Consider the following 24,445-nt stretch of genomic DNA (forward strand, 5'->3'; position numbering starts at 1 on the left):
GGTGGAGGCCCGCAATAGATGGTACTGCTACGGGCCAATCAGAGAAAGAAGAGTAGCAGTCTTCCTCCAATCAGTGAGGGCTGAGGTCTTCGCTGAGTCAGCTTGTACATGCTCTACTCACAGGACTCCGGATGCAGTGACAAATGCGACCTAGTCAGTAGGCGCGCTCCCGGAGATGGGGGAGAACAACGCAGTATGGGAGTCTATGTTAAATCCAGATAAATGAACTCTAAAAATTGCCATAAAAAACACTGTGTATGATTTTAGGGCTCATGCAGTCTGCACCAGAGCATGTGAAGTGGGACAACCAACCAACCAACTTTGACAAGGAGACATTTAGCTCAGCTCAGTTGAGGAGACATTTGTACTGACACATGCTACCATACAAAACAAAAGTTATAAGCCGATATCTACAGTAAAAATAAATATATAAATAAAGTGCTGCAAGGGACAATCTTGTAATCCTCATGATAGCCCATATACTTACCCACTTTTACAGGCTGTACAACCAATGTATGAATAAACCGAATATACATCCTGTATGGGTAATCGCAACCATACTGTGCTTATGGAGAAATATTATTTAAGGTACAAAAATATCCCTCATATAGTATACTGTGCAAAAGAAGAGAAATATTTTCTCAAGGTGCCGACATGGATTAATGAAGTTGGAGTCGCCGACTGTGAGTGTAGAACATCCTCAACACATTTTCGTTTGTTTTGTAATTTCTGAGTGAGATCATGTTTCATAGCTGGCCTCAGAAGCTGGTGAATGTATCCAAAGAGACAACTGAGAGATACTTTTCAAAGTCTGTCTTGCAAAGGTCAATGCAGTCCAGAGTTAATGTCCTCTTCATCATGCTAGTTTCCACGGTTGTTGTGAATGCACTAAGCTATTATTAATCGAATAATAAAGATGATCTTGGGTATTCCCACAATGAGGTGTCAGTGATGAAGTTTTCACTACCAAACTGTGTGACTTAGTTTTACTCATAGATGTAAAAGTGTTCTCAGTAGAATTCAGCCGAGCGGGCACAATGGTGTTTGTTTTTGACAGGCCTAGACTCCACGGGCCTGTACATAACATCAACACTGTACACACACCCAGGGAGCTAAATCAGGATCAGTGTAACTTCCTTCTTACTGGACAGACATCACCCCCGGTTTTCCAAACCACACTGAGCTAAGATGGTAAAGCGCCTGATCTTTGCTGACGTAATTCCCAGTGTTTCTCATAAAAAGTGAGATATTAACACTGAGAAATATTGCTGAAATTGCATTTATTTTTCTTAAGAACTCTCAAGCTGTTCACCGCCTGTTTTGGATGGTTTATTAAATGCAAACACTTTCACATGTACTTTTACGATCACACAAAAAAGGAGGGATTTTTGCTTTTGTGGGGTTTTTTAAATAGGTTATTATGCTATTGGTTTACTTATTTGGGCCACTGAACATTTATTTGGGCTACGTGTGGTCCATAAATTAACAAGACTTTGACAGTAGTAGTTCTAATGCCTAAATAAGATGACAAATGTTTTATCAAAATATACTTACGATGGATAAAGTAAAAGTACTCATTATACAGAATGGTCCTTTTCAGAGTTTCATGCAATATATTACTGGGCCATGGTTACTGATTAACTAACATCTATATTATCTATCTATCTATCTATCTATCTATCTATCTATCTATCTATCTATCTATCTATCTATCTATCTATCTATCTATCTATATCTATATTTACAGCACTGTAGCCTCCTATATCACAGAAATGCCTCGTAAGCTACGAATACATTAAAAACTGTACTTTAGCGATGCTTTTGAGTAACTGCACCTAATTACAGCTCACCAGTAATTCTCATTATTTCATCTAGTGACATATTAATGGTACAGTGTTCTAGTACTTTGGTGCCACCTCAGTGCTTTTTCCATTGCATGGTTTCAGTTGTTCTTTTTTTCTTTTTTTAATAAACGAATCAGTGAACACTATAAACTGAAAAACAAAACTGAAAACCAACTTTTATATTTCACAGAAAGCCTTCTCACATTTGAAGTCATGAATTGTTTCGGGGTTTTTTTTTTAGTAAACTGGCCAATCAGCAAGCAAAGCCAGTATTCAACATTTCTTCCAAAGTCTAAATAAAACCTAATGATCATTATTATTGGTGTCATATGCAGCAGTGTCTGTCCTTCTATGACAATTCACTTTTCGATTAAAAAGTATTGGATATTGACACACTTTGGTTATTTTTCCCATGTACACCACCACAGTGGATTTATAGTCAAACATTGGGGGTGGCTGTAGCTCTGAAGGTCTCCGGAGGTCTATGATCATTAAAGTACAACTCTATAAGCAGTCTATAATCTACTTAGACACTTGTGAAAGTCTATAATGAAGAGACGCCTTCATGAAAATATGGAGGGTTTGCAACAACATACAAACCACTAGTTACAGTGGTTAAAAAGAGATTTCGTAGATTAGAAATGACCAGTTAACATATAAAAGAGCCTAGACCGTTCTGGAAAAAAAATTGACAGATGAAACCAAGTTTAACATGTACCATAAATATGTGAAGAAAAGGCTAGAGAAGGAAAGGAACAAGTCATGATCCAAAGAATCCCATGTGATCTGTCAAACATGGAGGAGGCCATCAGGTCACTAGCGTTTATTGATAATGTGACTGCTGATATAGCAGGATGGATTGTTACACGTACACAGCTATACTTTTTGGACAGATTCAGTCAAATACTGCTAAACTGGTCAGACATCACTTCACAGTGCAATGAGCCAAAGCAAAAGCAAACCAAAATTTTTAAAGGCAAGGAAAATAAATATTCTTCAATGGCCAACTCGGCCACCTGATCTCCACCCAGAACATTCTTTTTCATTTAGTGAATGGAAAACTGAAAGCAGAAAGCCCTGCAAACAAGCTGAAACTGAAGATGGCTGTAGCAAAGGTCTGACAAAGCACTGACATGATATTTGGTGATGTCCAGAACTTCTAGAATAACTTCTAGACTTCTTGCAGACTGCAGTGTCTTAAAAACAATATGTTAAATGTATGCTGTTGTACAGTGTTTTTGGTTTAGTTTTTTTTCCAAACCCCTTAACCCTCTACTGCATGACTTTTTAATTTTTAGGGAAAAAAATATTTCTCCCTATTTTGGGGGAGCTTTAGGGTCCCTAATAATATATCAATCATAAAATTTGACCCCCCCCCCCCCCCAAACAGATATTGGTTTGTTGCTTCAAGGCAACACTGTGCAACAAGGGTAGTAAAATGCCAAGTTATTCTATAATAAGTTGTATTAGTACAACAAGGATGAACAAATAAATAAACAATGTAAACATTTCACAAAACAATAAAACACCAAAATACATCCAACATTTGACCCTAACCCCATGCACGCACGCACTCGCGCGCACACACACACACACACACACGTTGTGTTTCCATCACTTTTGGGGACATTACATTAACTTACATTAATTTCCTGGAGACTTATCCTGACTCTACCCATCACAAGTCCCTGCCTGAACCTTACCATAACCCTGACTCAAGCCTTCACCCTAAAATTGAATGATTTATCTTGCAATTTGTCCCCATAAAGTAGGCGAGACCCCACAACAATAAGTAATACATGACCACACACACTGACACCCACACAGCAATATTGGTATTGCAGGGATCAGGCCCACACAATGTGCTTACACATGGCCCACACACCGCAAAGAATGACGGCCCTTTGGTGGCCCAGACCTGGTTTGCCAGAGGTGGCACACACGTGGCCCAGCACAAGGCCAGTTTCAGACACTCTGGTCGTCCTGTGCTGGCCCATGTGTGGATTACCTCTGGCAAACCTGATCTGGGCCACCAAAGGGCCGTTATTCATTGCGGTATGTAGGGCATCTGTAGGTGGTGTGCAGCCACAGGCCAGTTGTAGACACACTGCTGGCCCTGTGCTGGCCCAGAACAGTTTCAGCTCTGGCCCCAGATGTCAGCATAATGTGTACCTTAATCAAGCCATGCAATAACAACATGTGCCGGAACATGCAAAACAGTGCAAAAGTAACATGCTGAAACTCTGTTCAGACAGTGAATGGACTGATTTTTATATAGCGCTTTTCTACTCTCCCAGATTACTCAAAGTGCCGGCTTGATACCAGATCCTGGCCAGACCTGCTTGCTATGTGGGCACTAACACACACAAAGACGCAGTTACTTTACCAACTGACCCCTGACCCCTGAGCTCCTGAGTGTCCCTCAAACCTCATTCAGGGATCCACTCCTCTACTTCACTGTCACTCCCTGAAAGCTCACTGTCCACACTTTCTGAGGACAGAAAGTGCACATTCCCTTGGTTTCCTTGCATAAAAGGTTTTTACATCCATGTCCTGTAATTATGAGTAGATTGTAAAGTAAAAAACATTGACTAAAATCATATAAATGCACACAAACACATCTCTACACACATATGCAAATGCATTATATTGCCTGAAAAAAATTGGGCTAACTGCGCAGTGTTGCCTTGAGGCAACGAATGAAAATTAACAGTTTTACTGTATAAATAAATTTAAAAAAGTAGAACAAACAATCAAATATGCTTCTTAACATATTCATGCACATACAAGTATTTTTTAATATACATTTATTTCACTGTAAACATGTAAAATAGTTATCTTTATCTTGCCTCCTAATGGAGATGTCTCTCATGTAGTGCAGCTTGCAGAAAGGGGTCCTGCCCCCCCAAATGAAAGTCACACCACCTTCAACTCATCATTTTATTGGAAAGAGATGTGCCTGGTAGCATTATTTGAAAAAAAAAAAGTTTGTTTTTTTTGAAGGGCATGAAAATGTGGTTTGTTGCCTCAGGGCAACGCTATGCAGTTGAGGGTTAAATTAGATGAAAGTGCTGATTTCAGCGTCTGTATTGTTTGATTTAAAATGTATCTAAGAGTTCTGTCCTTAATATTTACATAACCTGGAAGGGAAAGTCTGCAGATTTATAATATGTTTACAATGTCTGTCCTGCACCAAGGCAGACAGTTTTTTATGTTTACTAAATAGAGTGATTGTGTGAAACAGTGCTGTTACATTTGCAGACATGGTTTACCACTTTACAGTCTGTATAATCAGCACATTTGGTTTCGAGGAAAATGGGTAATTTTCTGGGTCTCGGAACTTCTGAAATAGGACACAAACTGTGACACTCCTTGACACATCCATCTCTGTCTGTTGCCCTACTTTGTGCTCTTTTAGTACCAACCACAGCCCAAACAAATGTTTTCCCTAGATATAGATATAAATTATTTTTACGCAAATAAGCATCACAGATGATTGAAGTAGGCAATGCACATAATGAACCGTTACGAGTGGAAATTACAAAAAAGAAATGGCTCATGTTGAAATAAATGCATTCATGTATTCTTGTTCAAAATATCGACTCCTCATTTGTTAAACTTATATCACCCGTTGATGTTAATTTCATTATTTTGTTTTATTTTAATATGTTCAGCATAATTAGTTACTGCCTTAACAAGTATGGCAGCACATTATATTACAGCTCAGTAATAAATAAAATAATAGGTAATATTAGGGTAACAAGGCAGAAACAAGAATTTCATAAAGTGGTAATTTCCACATTTTTACATTATTATTATTACATTATTAAGTTATTACCACTCAATTAGCAAAGTTATAACCAGTTAATATCCAAGTAATACCATGGTAGCAACAGTGGTTACAGATGGGTAATATTACACAGAAATATATGTCAATTTATTTAATTTAAGAATAATAAGGGCCCATGGATTTGATTTCAAATACCCATCCATTTTCTTCCGCTTATCCAGGGCCGGGTCGCAGGGGCAGCAGCCCAAGCAGAGAAGCCCAGACCTCCCTCTCCCCAGCCACCTCCTCCAGCTTATCCGGGGGAACACCAAGGCGTTCCCAGCCCAGCTGAGAGATATAATCTCTCCAGCGTGTCCTGGGTCTGCCCCGGAGAACCTCGCCCAGGAGGCGCCCAGGGGGCATCCTTGTCAGATGCCCGAACTACCTCAACTGGCTCCTTTCGATGCGGAGGAGCAGTGGCTCTGCTCTGAGCCCCTCCCGAATGGCAGAACTTCTCACCCTATCTCTAAGGGAGAGGCCAGCCACCCTTTCTTAGTAATACAGATTTATTGAAATTTATTTCAATGAAAGTTATTTGGATTGTGTGTATTCTTGACCAGGAATTCCCTGCTTACAGGGGGATTGTACATGCTGGGTTTGTGTAAATCACAAAGTTCTGCCTTCACTTTCTCTCCCACTTTCTAACTTCAGGTATGTGTATGAATGTATCAGTAGGTTTCCTACAATAGGTTTTATTTCTCTTAATGTGTCTAAAACTAGTCAACTTTATACTCTCTGAAATAAAAGAAGTTCCTTGCTTTTTTTTTCTTGCTTTTTTGCTTGTCTTAGCACTTTTACTGTAACTCACCACTGGGTCTGTCAGAGTCTGTTCATTTTGTCATTCATGTTGGACTGAGCATGCAACGACCACAACAACTACAGTCAGGCCTTCCTTGACAGCAGACTTGCCTCTGCCCTCCTTGCAACTTGCAAGTGCCCTGTGCACACACTGCATATCTCTGTTTGTGTGTCTAAATGTATGTGTCTGAAGTAGTAATTTATATTGCAAGTCAGTAAGTGTGTGAGTGAAGTTTCACCATATGGAGTATGTCACGTCAAACTTTCCCCTCCTACAGCAGAAAACAGATTGTAAAAATACTGGTGTCAGGTTATGATAAAGAGGATACCAAAAAGAGTGTTTCTTCATAACATTAGAGACAGTGTTTAAGCAGCAGAGAGAAAAAGAAAGCATTCAGTATCACAATTCAAAACGAGGATTGCATTATGAAACAGGAAATGCGAAAGAACAAAAAAAAAAAGAACCATAACCAACACAGACTGCCTGCATTTCTGTACTCCTACTTAGCTGTCCACATTTACATGAAGATGAATCACACTTTCAGGATGTTAGATAATAAAAGTAAATACATTTAAAAAATGACATGTCACTAAAACATTTTTTCAAAGGAAAAAAGTGAGAACTACATCAATACTACTTACAAAAGTGAGGAAAAAATGTCTCGTTGTCTCACTTTTTCCAAACTGCTGCAAACCATCAAGCTCAATCACTGCAAGCTGTTGTTTGTTGAAAAAAAAAGAAAAGAGAAAGAAACACCGCAAGTTCCTCAAAATGAAAATAAAAGCAAGTTGCTTAATCCACCTGAGACACCTAGAATACCGAAAGAAATTTTGTGTGTGAAAGGGGGGTTTTACTGTAAGATTAACACTTACAATGTGGGTGATAGTGCAACACTGTGGTGGGAGGGCTGGGTAGTGGTCAAGAGTGCGGATGTGTGTTACAGCTTGCCACCCCAGCTCATCTGGTTTTGCTGTACTTAGTTTAACATCACACTGCGTACGTGCTTAGTATTAGAAATGCTAGAAATGTGCATAGCTAGATGAAGCGACTTTCTTAGAAACTGATAAAAAAAATCTAAACAACTTAAAACCAACATTGACTGTTCAATAAAACATCAAGAACAGTGAGGCAGAAACTAAAGAGTAAGAAAAGGAAGTGTCAGCTGTGATGATAACTATATTCAGCAGTTGTAGGGAGTGCCCCACACACACGCACACTACTCACTCTCTCACTCTTTGTCTCTGTGTCTTTGCTCCTTCCCCGTGTCATCTTCATTTCCTCCTTATATGAGCTGAAAAGAAATATTTGTGATAGTTGACAGCAGGCAAGCGAACACTAGAGGTTGGACTGAGTGCCAATATCTGCTCCGAGAGAAAATATCTAGAGAGGGAAATAATTTAATAAATGAGTCAGTAGCGTAGTTCAGAGAATGTTGTTAGGTCTATATTTTTGAAATGCATTAAGAATACATTTGCTATTAAATATCCCAAACGAGCTTCAGAGGACTGTGTAGAGACTACCCCGTGCTGCTGGATGGTTGGCTGAGCGGTGGAGGAACATTTAAATCCAAGGTAATTTCCCTTTGCCTTACAAGAGTTTTGTTTTTATTATTTTTTCATTTGATTGACAAGCTGTCTTTCACTGTGCTGTTCAAGTAGTTGGGATATGAAGAAATCACATTGTTTTCAGAAACTGCTTGCATCATGGCTACTTAACTTAAATAGACCGTAAAATAACTGATTTGTTTATGTGTAGATTGTTGCTTTGTCACACATTCTTTTTTTTAAATATTTCCTGTCTGATCTTCCTTTTTTCCCCCCGTTTCTTTACACTCTACTGTACAACTTTTTTTCCTTCAGTATCTCCTTTGACCTTTACCCTAACATCTTAGGTTGTCTCTGATCTGGTGGGATGTCAGAGGGCGGCGCAGGTGCCTGCCCCCAGGTGTTTGTAGTGGACAGTCAGGCCAGCTACATTAAAATGCCCCCTGAAAGGAAACCAAGGTGGGGGAGTCAGTTCCAAAAGTTTCTTCTCTTGCTGGTGGGACTGGCCATGTTGGGAATAATCGTCGAGGGATTTTTAATCTACAAACTTTACCAAAGGACAGAGGTGAGCCTGAGGTCTGTGTGTGATTGCATGTGTGCTGTAAGAGAAGAGAGAAGTGTCAGTGCTTGGACTGACTGGAAATTCCTTCTCTTTAGAATTTCCCTGCTTGCCCCTACGTCATATTGAGACATGTCATTGCAGAGCTAAACGCGTTTCGGTGTGGGTCCTCGTTTGCTCTTTAAGTTATAGGTCGATAGTGACACGTTTTTCAACTGGACTCTTTCTCTAGTTGTACTTCCCTTTATTTGTATCTCAAGCACAAAGCTGCAACATTAACTTCACTTTTTTAAAGACAGTTTCATAATGCTGTTTATTATTCACCTGCCTCTCACGTGTTATGCCCTCTGTTTGTATATAATATGAACTGCACTTAAAAATCAAACCTAAGATCTCAGGTTTTATTGAAAATATTATTGTTACATTTAGGTTACTATTGAAAAAAATACTGGAGTATGTGGTTTCATACAATAATTAATCTAATGTGTAAAACATTACTTGTATATATACATATATATATAATGTATTTGCAGAATTTACATTTAGTGTGCATGTTTTTCCATACATCTCTAAAGGACACCTTCCCTTATTGCATGAGGTTCCTACATTTTGACAAACACACAAAGATTTTCACTCAGTATTTGTTGTGTTGTATTTATCTTTCCTTTCCTGTAGGCTTCTTCTTCTAACCATGAGCATGACCTTAAGAACCGGACAAACCCCAAGCCAGAAAGTCTGGTGGGAGGTATTGAGATGCCCATTCTTAACACGATTCATTGATAATTCATGATCTGCATAGAAGACTGTCTGTGAAGGGAAGCCAGAACAATTAAATCATCATATAATTTAGACCATTAGACTGCTAACACATTGAAATTTTGTATTGTTTTTCCCCACAACTTCATCTTAAGAATTTTATGTGTATATTTAAAAATGTTTTTTTTACACTGGTTGATTAATTAGTTGATCTGCCCTTGCTTTCTTGAACAGATGGGAAGATGAGCAGAGATGAGAGGAGACCCTTTGCTCACCTGCTGGGTAAGAGGCTCCCCTCATCACTCAAACATGAACACTGCATATGAGCTCTTCAGATAAATTATGGTCCAAGCAACTGCTTTCTCTCTCTTTATCCAAGGCTCCAATAATCCTATGGGGACGAACGATGTAGTGCAATGGGCAAAAGAGGGTGAGGCAGTCACCCAAGACATGAAGTATGAAAAAGGCCGGCTGACAGTAGAAAAGGAGGGCTACTACTATATCTACTCCAAAGTGATTATGAATGCAGTAGAAGAGTGTTCACTTAGCCAGCACAAAGTCATGAAGGAGACCAAAGCCTATGATAAGCCTATAGAACTTATGCAATCAAAAAGGTACTCTTTCTTTCCTTTCTTTCCTCTCTCCCGTTGTTATTGGTGTGCTTATTTGTGTGTTGCCTGTCTGTAATTTTTATGTTTGTGCTGAGTTGATTTAAATGTGACACCTATCATATTTTTCTTCTAGTATTCATTGCTCAACCTCAAAACCTCATTTGAAGCTTCCAGAAACTTCAGAAGATTTGTGGAACAGTTACCTGGCTGGGATTTTCCAGCTGCAAGTTGGAGATGAAATTTATGTGACACTGAAGAATATAACGAAGATTCATGGAGGGTCTACTCTTAACTTTATGGGGGCCTTTATGGTATATCCCTAGAGCCATGTGTGTGCCAGTTTATCTTATTCTATTTACTCAATGTTAATTTTACACCATCTGTTTGGATGATTTCTATGTATAATATATGCACAAAATAGATAATATATGCTGTACCTGGTGTATGTATTTGGATCACCAATGAAGAAATAACATTTTGTTGTTTTATAAAAAAGTATCTGATATTCAGGTTATATAATGCTATTTTTGCAATGTGGTTTCTTGTTTAAAATAAATAATGTTTTTTTCATCAAACAAATTGCAAAGCAGTATCATATCCTGATTATGACACACAACAAGAACAACGAATAAGAAGGTATCTTATAAGTGAAAGAATGAGATGCGGCAGATTTTTTTTCTTGTTCACATATAAAACTGTGTGAACACTCATAAAATCATTTGGAAACAGCTTGGATACCTTAAACACACTGTAATGAACCACAGACAACCCACATTATATAGCTGCATATTGAGAGATGCAACAAACACCAATGTCTGCAAGGCACTATATGTGTGTGTGAAGTGCAGGATGTGGTTGAGTAAGGATGCAGTGAGGAGAAAATGGGGGAGGGAGTGGAGTGGAGGTTGGGGTGGGGGGGTGGGGGGGGGGGGGGGGTATCGAGATGCTGGGTCTAGTGTTCCTGACTCAGCTACTTTCACACTTTAGGGGAAGTTTCACATCACTGAAGCAGTTTCAAGTGGAAAGAAGTAAACCATATAGATCTACATATAAGTCAATGAGGGTTCATTAGCCAAAAATGGCTTCTTCCATGGAAGTAGAGTGGAAAAACAGAAAAATGAAAGTGTGTGATGTGGAGTGAGAATAAAAATAAAGTAGTAAAGACAGGTGCAGAGACAGGTAACTAAATCACCACTAAGACAGAGACATAAGTAAGTGGAAAGACTGACCTCAGATACCTTTGAAATATTTGGGTCATTTCCTGCCACAATACACAGATAAGCATCTGTGCAGAGAGGAACCGGCTCAAACCAAGATAGTCTTTGCAAACTTGAGCTCGAAAGCAATGGTTGTACAAACATATCATGTTGCTGATGTTTATTACTTGCAGCGGTGCAATGTGTCCATTGTCTATGTTAGTGCTTTATTTTACATAGTTTTCTTGGGTTTTACACCCATGTTTTACATACTATTTCAAGTCTCTGTTTTCACTACATTTCTTCAACTTCAACTACATTTCAGAAGTTTTCTTGTGAACATCATGAGCTTTCAAACACAGCAAGTATTCAGGTCATAAAATCTGATGCATTCCTCCTCAACAGTAACAGGATGCATCGATAAAAGGCTGTTTGCACCTTAATGTTTCAGTAGTAACGATCTGTTTGACGTGATAAATGTCCACTGAAAAGGGAATAAGTAATTTCACTTGTAGTAAAAATCTTGTGTTTCATGCACATGCACATTCACATGCACATTCACAATGCAATACGTTTCCAAGTCTGCACATTCACAGATCTGGTGGTAAGAGCCAGAGATGTGCAAACAGGGACACTGACACACATGAGTCCTGAAAAGCAACTGCAGCCATACACAATGCAAGGTTTAAAATGAAGAAAGAAAGAAGCTTGACTAGTGTTTTGTGAATCTTGTCAGTTCCGTTGTTTGGAATTTACTGTAAATTTGGGGTTTTTTTGTTCATTTTTAAGGTGAAAAAAGGTCACTTTCCCTTTCAGCTTGCAGGTACATGTTGGTATGTGTTTTCACTGGCAGGAGCTGCCATGCTTTGAGGTGTGTGTGGGTGTTGTGGCACAAGGAGTGACTGACAAAGCATATGAAATTGCACTGTTGCATATGTGTGGGGAAACCAGCACTTAATCATAAAGGTATAAGGGCAATTTGATGTGCTGCAACAGAGCTGCTAAAAACTATTCAGCGTGCAAACTTTTCACGAGTTTCTATGTGCGGTGACGGTTATAGTTGGCTAAGAAAGCTGCAGAGAAGTGGTTTACTTTTCAAAATCTGTGTCTTTTACTTACAATGCTACTGTCCTATCTAACTTGATCTGAATTTAGATAGAACTGAAGTTTATTTGACAGGCTATTGACTATTTGACTGCACTATGAAATAAGGAAAATCACTGAGGAAACAACATGAAGTCAAAAAAGGTAAACTACGCAGCAACTTTTTCCCTTTTGTTTTCAGATTTTGCTCAAAGATAAACAAATAAAAATTTATTTGAAGTAAAGACATTTGTTCTAGAGTAAAAAAAAGAGAGAAGAAAACTATAAAACTACCACAACAACCTGGGACATGTATTACAAACCAAGTTTATCATACCAAAGATTTCACAGCTGCTAGCACACTAAGTATATATGGGTGCATATAGCAGAACTCACCAAGGATAGAAAGAGAGATTAAACAACTTTATGGCCTCTTGCCCTAAGCTTTACAGTTTGTAGAAACACATTACGAGGAGGTTTCTTAACAGAAAGTTTGCAACGCCGCATTTGCCCGCTTGTAGTCCAGGAAAGACAGAGCAGGAGTCAAAGAGTTGGCCAATCAGGTTCACCAGGGTTTTTGACTGGTTGCAGGAAGCTGTACCAAAGGTGGAACACCTGCCACTACCTAGTCACCTATTAAGGATGCAATGCTGGTAAGTGGTGACTTCTCGTGCCCAAAGACACTACTGCAGATGTGCTATAAGTGAACCAAGATTTTTCGAACTTAGCTATACACATTACAGCAGTGTAACAGCACCAAACAAGCATTGTCCATGTTTGGAAGGCTGGCAGAAAATTGCTAAATGTTAAATCAAAAGTCAATAAAGTTATAAATGTATCTGCCTAATTTTTAAGGTACAGCTAGATCAAGTTATAATTACAACTGTGTGCGCCACTGAATCGTTTAGAGGAATGAACAAAAACAACAAAGTTGCGGGCCAGGAAAAAAAAAAGAAAAAAGAGCTTAAACCAGCTGTAAACAACTTCAATAAAGACAACGGGAGCTGTAGGTTCACTCGTAACCACTGGTCCCAAAAATAATGCATCACACCAAATGTGTACCTGTAAAAATAAACAACTGATTGAACTTGAAATTTCTTTATTTTTATGTTTCTTTCAGTTTTGAAAATCACTAGTTTAGAAAAGTGAGTCCATATAAGCAAAAAAAAGGAAACACTGTACCTACATATGACAAAAACAGATGCACTGATAGAGCATCTGTTTTTGTCATATGCAGAAAGTGTACATTCATCTTTAAAAGTAAGGATATGATTAAACTTACTTTGTTTTAGTTCGTTACATTCAGTACTTACTTTTAGACCAAAACCATCTTTTTATATATATGTACATGTACTAAAGCGTGCTTTTTGCTTTGAGCATTTGTTGGAACCATGAAAATCATCATTCATTATGACAGCACCAGATGAAATTTTGTTTCACTTGACATCTCCATCTCACGTATATACGGGAGGTGTTTGTTTGGTGGCTTACAGGTTTTTTTTCTTCTTCACCACACATCATGGTAAATAAACAGGATGTGATGTGCATCCAGTTCCCGGAATGAGCTGTGTAACATTGAGGTACAATTTGTCACAGTCGCTTTCACATTTTCTTGTTTAACACCAAAAAATACTTCATGTCACCACATCCATGTTTTTAATATGGATTACAGAGAAATACATTCAACAATGGGTTCGTCCACAGGACTTAGACATCTTTTAAAAGCAAAACAATTTCTTAGGTTGAGTCTTTACACTTAATTGTAATTAATAAACAAATAAACTGAATGTTTTAGAAATTCTGGATATGTTTTGATTAACTCGGACTTTTTTTCTGCATAAGTGCACAATCTCACTCATCACTTGGTTACTCATTGCTTCCAAGAACAGATTAACAACAGAAGAACTAAATGCATCCCTGAAAGGCTTTTTTTTTTATTGTGGTTGCAGGAGCCCAATGACAACTTGAAATCTGTATATTGCACATCAATATCAGTGTAGTGACATCTACTGTACATTTAAAAAAAAATCATATACAAAATATAAACATCACTATAAATATAAGTTATAAATAAAAGCAACATAAGTACATAAATAATTCCATATCACCAAATAAATATAAAGAGAAACATTTTTACATAATTACATAGAATGAGCCAAGTTTCTAGTCTCTCCATATTCTCTTTGCATTATCACAAATGCAGCTTTTCTTGAGAGTCTCATAAGGTTCTTTCTCCTCAAACCTTTGCAAGGAAGCTCGTCATAGCTGTGAAAAACGGCACCCAAGCCTGTCCGTTTTCAACTATGTGGGTTTATGAAAAAACAGACTTCTGTTCTTGCTCTTTACAACCCACGTGTCTCGGGTCCATTTACTTCTAGATAACAGCAGTAGCACTCCAGCATGTGCATCTATGGGTCTATGAGGAAAATTCCAAATCCTGAGCTTTGCAGCTCCAGTTTCCAGTCTTCTAGGCCTTTCTGTACTGACATCTGAGTGACCAGTCCCTGGTTATGGAGTCGAGTAACAGTCCAGCATTTCCTGCTCACAGGTAATATACCTGCTGGAAGCTCCACTTTGCAGGTAAGGTCATCACCTACTTTCACCGTGAGAACACCCGCATTGCATATGGAGATGCAGCGGATATTTAGCTCGACGTACATGAAGTACGTTCCATCCTGTACTGGCGTCAGTGAATGCTGCTCTGAGTCGAAGACAAAGTTGCTTCCTACAGATGTCCGTTTACCATATGAGATAAAATCCCATTGCATGGTGGAGTTGTCCAACTCTGGAAGAGGAGACAATTACATTTATTTTAGTTTTTGTTTAGACAAGATAATATCAGATTTGGCAGCTACACTTACAGATTTGCTAAGACTTGTAACCCCCTTTTTTGTAATGCAAAATATGTTTTTTATTTTTCTCAAAAATTTAAATGTACACTTTTTATATAAACAGCAAACAGGAAAAGACTAACAATAACGTTAAACCGTGAGGCCAATATCTAATGCCTACTCTAAATCTTTTGCAGAAAATGTTATAACTTCAGTTTTTCTGTAGATTCAAAAGACTTTATGTAACATGACTTTATATAAGATATTTGGAAAATCAGTAAAACACTTACTTGAGTTGGCGGCTTCTAAATAGGCAAATTTCTCCATCTGTTGGCAAAACAGTAAATAATGTGTGAATTAAAAGGGATAAATTAAAGAAAAGACAAGAAAGTTATCCAAACTTTCTGAACAAAATGATAATAATTAATTACCTTATATACTGGGGAAGATGCGTCTCCCGTCTGCTTCTGCTGCGTCCCAACTGATGGGGGCGAACCCAAGGACTTCATGTCCGCCCGCAGTTTCATCACAACCATCGCTCCTCCGACTGCAAGAGCTGTGGTTGCCACAAAGAGAAAGCTGATGGACATGACTAAAAAATTGTCCAGGCACCTTCCACGCTGAGGGCTTCTTTCCTGAAGCGCTTCAACGTCCACGTCTTTGGCTTGCTGTCCCATCAATCCGCAGTAGGGTCCCTTGAGCTTCGGTCAAAAAGTTCACACTGAGCAGCTTTTATCTTCGCAGAATAAAAGGTTTGAGCGAGCTTTAAAGTTTTATAGGTCCGGCTTTGGTTGGTTGACGACCAAAAGATAGTCCGCTCGTCCGCCGAGTACACTGCGTGTCTTGGTTTAAATGTTGTAACTGTAAGCACCCATAGCTATTTATGTACGTGAAGTCACTTTCAGACAGGGAGGAAAAACGCGGAAGTCATGGGTTTCCCTACCGTCCCCACACATTCACACCCCCTCCTTCCCTGGTCTTACAGGAGGTGAGAAAATAGACGCGCAGATTTTCCGCAGCGCTCTTCGCTATTGCGCAAGTGCACCCTAGAGAAGTGCGGTGGAAAACGAAAGGGACAGAAGAGACGATACCTTCAACTGCACTACATTCCGAAACAGTCAAACATAGCTAACCTTTTCACTTTGAACAAAGCAGGACTGGCAAAAGTGGCACAATGGAGATAATGATCGTATGAAAAAAGCGAATATGGACGCGGCTGTCTTAGGCCTTATGGGAGTTTTTTTTTTTCTTTCATTTTTTTTTTATGTCGGTGTGTGTTTGGGGTTTGTGGGTGATTGGACAGTGTAGGGCATTTGTATGTATAATAATAAAGAGAGAGAGAGAGCGAAAGACAGAGCACGAGAGAGAGGGGAAGAGAGTACTAGGAGCAGTTTTACCAGGAGCATGTCAAATGACAGTGTGACTGGTTGCACAAAAAATAACCAGGAATATCCCTTCTTGCGTTTGAGAAAGAGAGAGCGAGAGAGTTTTATCTGCTAGGAGCAACTACAAGCAGTTTCACCAGAGGCATGTGAAATGAGACTGACTTTAGATTGAAAAAAAAAACAGCTAGGGATATCCCTTTGTTTTGTGTGTGTGTGTGTGTGTGTGTGTGTGTGTGTGTGTGTGTGTGTGTGTGTGTGTGTGTGTGTGTGTGTGAGAGAGAGAGAGAGAGAGAGAGAGAGAGAGAGAGAGAGAGAGCCCAAGAAAAAGAAAGACCGCAAGAGGTTCAGCTATTCAGAGGAGCTAGATGGTGGAATCTATTAATACTGCAAAAACTATTTTCCCTTTTCAGCTAGTCAAACTTTAGTCTTACCAGGTACAGTTCAATGCTTTGATAATAGAAGTATGGGAATTCCCCACCATATCTGTATAAGAGAGGGGAAAGGCACGAAGAGTTGAAGAGTGACACTAAAAGGATTACATAGTGAGAGTGATTTTCTCAAAAAAGAAAAAAAAAAGCAATGCTTTTATTTAAGAAAGGAACTTCTGTCTTACACAAAGTCAGAATAAAACTGGCCAATATTATTATCTTTATTCTATTATTATTATTTTATTTCATTGTCTTTCTAAATATTTTACATGTCATGTAATAGCTTGGTCTTCTATTCATTAGCATATTAGTTTCACCATCACAGTCACCACTTGCTTCACCATCAAAGAACGTTTAGAAACCCAAACGAGGTGCATGCCGCAAAACCATGATTTCTATCAGAGTGGCATGGCTATCTGGCTTTCTGAATTCAAAATGTGATGTTTACATATGCATTAACTTACTTACAGGATGCTCCAGTTTTTCAATATGTTTGACATGTCTGTCTTCCAGTTTATGCAGTTGTTACAAAAACTAACCATTAACACAAAAGGCAGTGAAGTTATTAGCTATAGAAGTAGCTAATAACTTGTGACTGACATTTCAAGTTGAAACAAACAGAACATGCTTGTGCTGCTTTCTGCAGAGACGTGACATTTACAATGAGATGTTAAATATAAACTTATCAATTAATTACTTTTTTGTCCTTTCCTTACCTCACGAGTGCCTCATTTCACTGATCCTCTTGCAATAGAGTCTAGGCCGACATCGCTATCCACACACATTTGAGGAAGGGCTTTTTGCTATCTGTATACTACATAAACACTTTATTTGCATTCATATAAATAGACATGCTGAAGTTAGATGTTGGTCCAGACTAAAATATATCAACAACTATTTGATAGTTTACAGTGAAATTTTCTGCTGGATAGTGCAGCATAAAAAAAGCTGCAAGACAGGGAAGTCAAGGTAGCAATAAACCAGTAATAAAAACACCTGGACAGCCATTTGTTTATGTTTCTATTTATTTATTATCACCGGTGTAAAAGTGAATTACACATTTTAAAAAAACTTGTAAAAAAACTAGTAATAATTAAATGCAGATATGAATACATGCGGGGGGGGGGGGGGGGGGGGGGGGGGGTACTGTAAATGAACTAACTGGACTGATCACAGGCATTACAGTCTATTGTGTAATTGATGGTGAATAACTAGTGAAGACTCTTCCTCTAGCATCAGGTGATGATCTGTAGAGTCAGCATAGTGTATATTGGGATTTATGGTAATGGCACTCTAATACTATTTTTGGATCATGTTAAGGGAATGTTTGTGGCTGTTCCTGAACAAGAAGTCATGGGTAAAAGGAAGTGGCTACCACTTAGAAAACAAACACAGTGCAAATTCTGGCACTAATGTATACAAAAAAATATTTAAATATATATATAGCTTTATCATAGAAACCAAAAAGATGGTATATTGTGCACACAGATGGTAATGTTTGTGCTGTATTTTGTACTTTTTAGATCACGTGAATTCAAAAGAGGTTATGGGTTAGTAAGAATAACATTTAAAAACGTTATTCCTCTGCTGTCGTGTACTTACAAACTTATTTTGAATACAATAAAACACATTTACGTGCCTGTGCGTCATGTTTAGTTCCTGTGTTTGTTTCTTCATCTCTGACATCATTGCTTAGCCTTTTAGTGCTGTTAAGTAGAAAACTACTGAACAACTTGTGGTAGAGAAATATTGCCACTTTTTATTTATTTGAATGATTTTTAAGTTCCAATACTTCTACTTTTATGTCTCCTAATAGGGCCCCGATTTGCAAAATATTTTGTTGACTACAGACAAGTTTAAAACAGAGCATGGAACTAAGTAGTTTATATTGAGTCTATAGTGATTACAAATTTTCAACTCCCAATTTTTCTTTTACATATTCTGTATGCACTGTACAAAACTCACTGCGATTTGCTCAATAAATTTGCATACCTACAGTTGAGCTGTTCATTCCATATATGTATACAAATGATAGCAGCTCAAACATCCACTTATTATTAATCAGTTTGTAAACGCTCAAAAAAGTGGGGCGACTGAAGACTGGAAAACTGTCGCTAGGTCTGATGACCCACGATGTCAGTTGCAACATTTGGGTGGTATGGTCAAAATTTGCTGAAAGCACCATAAAAACTTGGATCGAGCTTCGTTTGCATCAAAAATTTTGGGCTGGTGGTGTTGTTGGTTGTGCAGGGGATTGCTTACTGGCACACTTTGGGCTCTTTAATAACTACTGAGAATTGCTTAAATTCCACCTGAGTATTGTTGATGACCATATGTCTTCCCTCATGATCACACTTTACCCATCTTGTGATTGCTCCTTCCAGCAGGGTAAAGGGCCATGTCTCAAAGCTCAGGTCATCTCAAAGTGAATATTCCAATATGATAGTCAGTTCACTGTAATTGCTTCCACACTAGATTAAAAGATTTGCATGATGGATGTGCGGCGGGCAAATCTGAAGCAGCTGTGTAATGCTATCGTGTCAGTCATCTTGTTAAATGTATGCCAGATAGAAGTAAGGATGTTCTGAAAGCCACAGTTTATCTGCTATATTTTGTAGATAAACTGTATCTGCGGGCTATTAATTCTCCAAAATGTAGGCTCAGGGTTAGAGTAGGCACTTTCACCTCACAGGGGTGAACCATTCCAGTACAGACCTGACAGGAGTGCCACTGTCACTATTTACGTTGACTGACTACAGGTTAGTTCTGCCAAAACTTTCAGCTCAGTTTCTCTCAAATTAGATTTTCAGCTGAACTGTCTCAAATTTTTTCTTAGTTTCTTCTCTGATGAGTTTTTGGGGGATTTTTTCGAAAGTTTAAGTGATGTCCAAAAACCTTTATTGCTGCATTCATGCAAAGCCCAATAAAAATGTTTTTTACATTATAATACACAGGTAAGTTTTACATCTTCCATTGCTTTTTGTTTAGTAACTTTAGATAATGTCATGGCCTTTGTGACGCTATCTAACTTTAAACTTTGGGGAAGACAAAAACAAAAAAGTGCTTAATTAAAATATCATGAGGAATGACAACTGAGAAGCGTGACACGGTAATGGGAAAAATGTGGGGATTCTTGCTGTGTGGGTGACCGAGATGAGGAAGTCAGTCTGAAACAGAGAAAATAAGAAATTTAGCATTACGAGCATTTGTAGAAGGTCATATGCTCCACCAGGGCAAACCCATGTCTTCTGTTCCTCAATGAAACTAACCACAAATATACAAATAAGCAAACTATTAAAAATAAGGCAGCACAGACAAATTCCTCAAGAGTTTCCCAGCTGTTTTGAAAAAGATTGAGCTTGTTAAAAACGAACAGCATCTGTGTGTGTGTTTGTGTGTGTCTGTGTGTGTGTGGTATTTAGTTTATCTGAATTTATGATCTACATCTGTTCACCTTGCGTGTTGTTTTAAAAGATTTCAGAGACCTTTGTTAAGAGGAAGTTGCATAGAGGCCTTCTAATGTATGAGAATAAAATCATTTTACAAAATGACGCTCGAGCTTCCTTACGGAAAGTGACGAAATGTCGGAGGAAGGTAAAAGAGGAACTATGTCACTGTTAAATGCCTCAGATAAAGTAAACAACTGCTAAACGTACAACCTTGCACAAATACACACCCACGCACATTTCGTCCTGGATTTTCTGTGGTCAGGATTACATGCAGCCCCACTTCACCTAATTGACCAAAAAAAAAAAAAAAAAACCGTTATGATGTGCTGGGTTTTCTCACAGGGAAGTAGCTCTCTGTGTTTTCACTTCACAGTCAGGATCATGCTATCTTTCTATCTTCCTCCATGTGTGAAAACAAAAACAAAAATGGCTAAACCCCAGGATAATTGCTAGAGTAGAACATCCACTGATAGGGGTTTTGCTGCCACCTACTGCTGACAACTGTTTATCTTGAATGTTGTGCTGCAGTTTCACTAATCAAAATAAGTCAATCACCAATCTCTTAATTTACTCTTAATTTAAAAAAGAAAAAAAAAATTTATACATTGTAACACTACTTGTGAGGATAAAACGACTCGTAAAGTTGTTACATTTTATTTCCTTCTACTGTGAGCAAGCTTTTGTTTTCCATGTCCCACATAATGAAAATAAATGCAACATATTAAAAAATCAAGCTTATCTCACCAGGTCATCTAAAAAATGTAAATTTATAAGTACATTTAAAGTGTATGAAAACTGGAAAAAGGTACAGCAAAATGTAAAGTCATTAATTGTACTCGTCTCTTGTAAGACGAGGCAAAAATAGTTTTTTTAAAAAAAATATCTTTGGCGCCTTTTTGGTTATTCCCCTCCTTGGTTCGTTCAGGAGTCAACCACCACAAAGTTTCTAAAAAAAACCAAAACATACAACTGGGACTTTTTGTTTCTGTCATTGTAAATAGGGTCACTTTTTGTTGTGCTGATATTTTTCAGTGTACAAGTTGGTTTGCTTACTTTTAGGAAAGTGGTGCTGCTGATGTCGATACACAAAGACAAAGGCATAAATGAACAAAATGTCACGAGTTCGAAAATGTTGAGCAATGAAACAAACCAACGGAGGCCCAGGAGAGTGCAATCAAACAATGAGTTTATTAAAACACACGCAGGAGGAGAAGTATACAGCATCACATGAGCACACGGTCTCCTGCTAAAAACACATTTGGCAATAGTTTTATAACATCAGGGTTAACGCCCCTTCTTGCGTCGATTACAGATCAAATACATCGATTACAGTAAAAGGTACATCTTAGATGGCTAAAAACAGACACAGAAGTTCCTTTTTCTATAACATCTTCCATACATGGCAATAAATTTCAAGTCTAGATGATCTCTAAGGGCTTGTCCTTTTCTTAACTGGTCTTCTGTCATCTGTTACTAAGTAAACTGAAATGCAGTTAGAAGCTAAATGAATTTCGGGCCTTTGGCCTGGCAGGCTTCTGGATTATATGTGTATTGTAAGCGTGTATGCTGTCTATCCTTCTATGCTCCAAGTCACCCACACAATAGATTGTGAAGACATAACGCTCCACAAAGCTTAAAACCTTCTTTAATAGACTGAGCATCAACACTAAATGAGCACAAACATGCAATGTGTGTAAAATAATCATAGCTGCACCTGTAATGAAAAGGTTAACGTGATGGCCATAGCTTTAATAAACATCTTTAATGCAATATCAAGGCTGTAGGATATATTATTAATGCAATGTTAATAATGCAGGTTATATTCTAGCAGTAAAATAATTTCTGTATCTCCACATTCCCTCTTTTGACATTTTGAAAGAAATGTCACCACACGTCTTGTTGTGTCACTCCTCGGCCCACTCAACCGCTTCTAGTTCCATCAGTGGCATTATGGACATCGGAACAACTGCTCCGGGGTCCACAGCCCTTGTTATTACCTTTACCAACAATCCTCTGGCACAATTAATGAGACAACAACCACAGGTGACCAGTATCCCTAAAAATGTAGCAATTGAAAGCATAACCGACATAACCAAACCCTTCCATTGGCCAAACTCGGATGACATCCAGCTCTCCAGCGGGTTGTCGATACCTGAGTGCTCATGCATGGTTTTGGACAGAGTTTTCAGGCCCTCCAGAGCTCGGGTTACCGAGCCATCTGGAGCAGTATTATTGGGGATAAAGGTGCAGCACATGTCTCCAAACATGGCACAGACGCCCCCTTTCTCCGCCAATAACATGTCAAGGGCCATTCGATTTTGCACTCCCATCAACGAGGTCGGACCCAATTGTTCTGCGAACCCTTCCATTGCGTCCCTGGTAAGGTTAGAGAGTCTCAGCACATTGTAATGAACATAGTTAATGCGATCAACATTCTTATTAGGCGTTACCCAGATGAATATACTTTCAAATCCTGAAGCTACTTGGTCTGCTAGTTTATACTCGTTCGGAACTCCCCTGGGCACCCCTATGGAGTTAATCCAGGTAGGGGAGTTCAGTCTGGGGTCGTACGCATGGGTACCATGGGTCCCTCTTTTTGCCAAAATGTGTCTTTTACGTTTGGCTGCTAAAGTACGTGTGTTGCGTTGTGGAATGGCTTTTACCTGGTTTCCGATGAGTATGAGTGGAGCTCCCAGCCGCACCATAGCACATGTCCCGTCACTACCCAGAGGAACACGGACTAAAAGGGTGTTCTGCCCACAATAATAATATAACCCACTTCTTGCCCATGTTCCAATCACTGTGTTTGGGTCACTTACAGTGTTTGTGGTTCTTCCCGTGAGTGTGACAGCACACCAGCTTGGGTCAATTTCTCCCAGTTTATAGCATTGCTGGTAGATAGACTGTGCTCCCTTTTGTCATATAGACTGTATACAGTATAGACGTTATCAGCTGTTTCCAGTCTTCATGCCTAGCTTAAGCTAAAATAACTGGTTGCTGGCTCTGTAGTTTCACGTTGCATGGAACTGCATGTTCCAGTTACCACAGTTCTTTCACACATTGGCATCAAACCACTGTGGGTATTTTCCAAAAGATGAACTTTAGTATTATTTGTCACTGACACAAGAACCACATCTTTATAAAGTACTTACTTGTAATGTTTTAAATTGGTTTTCACTCACCGTTCTCCAAACTTTCTGGAGGTCTTTCTAAGTTTTTCTTTGGACATTTGTTACTTTTTCACTCATTTATAGTTCAGGCACAAACCTGACCATTTTTAAAGGAATGCTTTTTGTTTTATTTCTTTAGCCGCTTAACACAGGCCCACAGTATAAAATATAAACTTAATATTGTTGTGTACAACAGGGTATTGAATTAGAGTGTTATTAGGGTAGTTATTAGGATAATATTAGGGACATATTAGGAAGAACAAAATATATATTATTGATCATTTTTGAGGATAAGTGCAAAAAGTCCAAATACTATTTTGAGAAAAAAACAGTCCAAATATGGAGATTACAGCTGTTTCAAGGCAAACTGTCACGGCTGCTGTAGCCTCTACAAAATGCCATGTGTAGATGAGTTAGTGAGATCATACTTCAGAATTGGTTTTAGTTACAAGGAAATTATTAGCATAGCAAAGACCTGACACGGGAACTGAAAGTTCCATCTAGCCCTTCAGTTGAGCCATTCTGTTCACTGAAAGCCTCAAAAATTTGACCTCAGTGGGAGGGTGAATGTCAAGAAGCTACGTTCAAGGAAAGGAAACAGGAAGAAAAGAATAGGGTATGCCAAATTTCACAAAAACCACAGTGAATGAGTCAAATAGAGCTATTAATCCAATTTATGGCTGAAATCATCCACAATATGTATGGAAGAGATCTGGAGAACGTGGAGGGCCAACATTTATTAAATATATACATCATGAAATAATTAACTAAGTGTGTTGTTAATGAATAAAAATCTGTAACAAGCAATTAATTAAATATCAGTAAATTTAATTTAAATATTTAATAAACTGTTTGTTTATTACAAATGCAAAATAATTAATTGCACATTTATTTAATAATGTGTTAATTTATTTCTTTTGGGCACTCGTGTCCCTCAATAGAAGAAAGATAATGCCAATGC

The 24,445-nt window shown here is 38.4% G+C and overlaps 2 protein-coding genes across 4 annotated transcripts; one reads left to right on the forward strand and one right to left on the reverse strand.

The window, feature by feature from the left end:
* The first annotated feature begins 7,780 nt into the window (after window positions 1–7,780).
* LOC146385156 (tumor necrosis factor ligand superfamily member 14-like) lies at window positions 7,781–10,486 on the forward strand. 3 transcript variants are annotated; one of them, XM_084929965.1, is made up of 6 exons: window positions 7,781–8,043; window positions 8,332–8,581; window positions 9,251–9,320; window positions 9,566–9,613; window positions 9,711–9,945; window positions 10,076–10,486. In XM_084929965.1, exons 2-6 carry the CDS (start codon window positions 8,384–8,386, stop codon window positions 10,263–10,265), a joined length of 741 nt encoding a protein of 246 aa, XP_084786091.1. In that variant the 5' UTR covers window positions 7,781–8,043; window positions 8,332–8,383; the 3' UTR covers window positions 10,266–10,486. The 3 variants fall into 3 exon arrangements, with proteins under 3 accessions (XP_084786091.1, XP_084786093.1, XP_084786092.1); XM_084929967.1 differs by having other exon boundaries at window positions 8,364–8,581; XM_084929966.1 differs by having other exon boundaries at window positions 7,781–8,581.
* Window positions 10,487–13,217: 2,731 nt separating this feature from the next.
* LOC146385157 (uncharacterized) lies at window positions 13,218–16,010 on the reverse strand. Its single transcript, XM_084929968.1, has 3 exons — window positions 15,484–16,010; window positions 15,343–15,379; window positions 13,218–15,006 (listed from the first exon to the last, which is right to left on the reverse strand). Exons 1-3 carry the CDS (start codon window positions 15,727–15,729, stop codon window positions 14,630–14,632), a joined length of 660 nt encoding a protein of 219 aa, XP_084786094.1. The 5' UTR covers window positions 15,730–16,010; the 3' UTR covers window positions 13,218–14,629.
* Window positions 16,011–24,445: the final 8,435 nt, after the last annotated feature.

The sequence above is a fragment of the Perissodus microlepis genome, chromosome 6, assembly GCF_051167445.1.
Source record: "Perissodus microlepis isolate ML-2025 ecotype Zambia chromosome 6, ASM5116744v1, whole genome shotgun sequence".
NCBI classification, from domain to species: Eukaryota; Metazoa; Chordata; class Actinopteri; order Cichliformes; family Cichlidae; genus Perissodus; species Perissodus microlepis.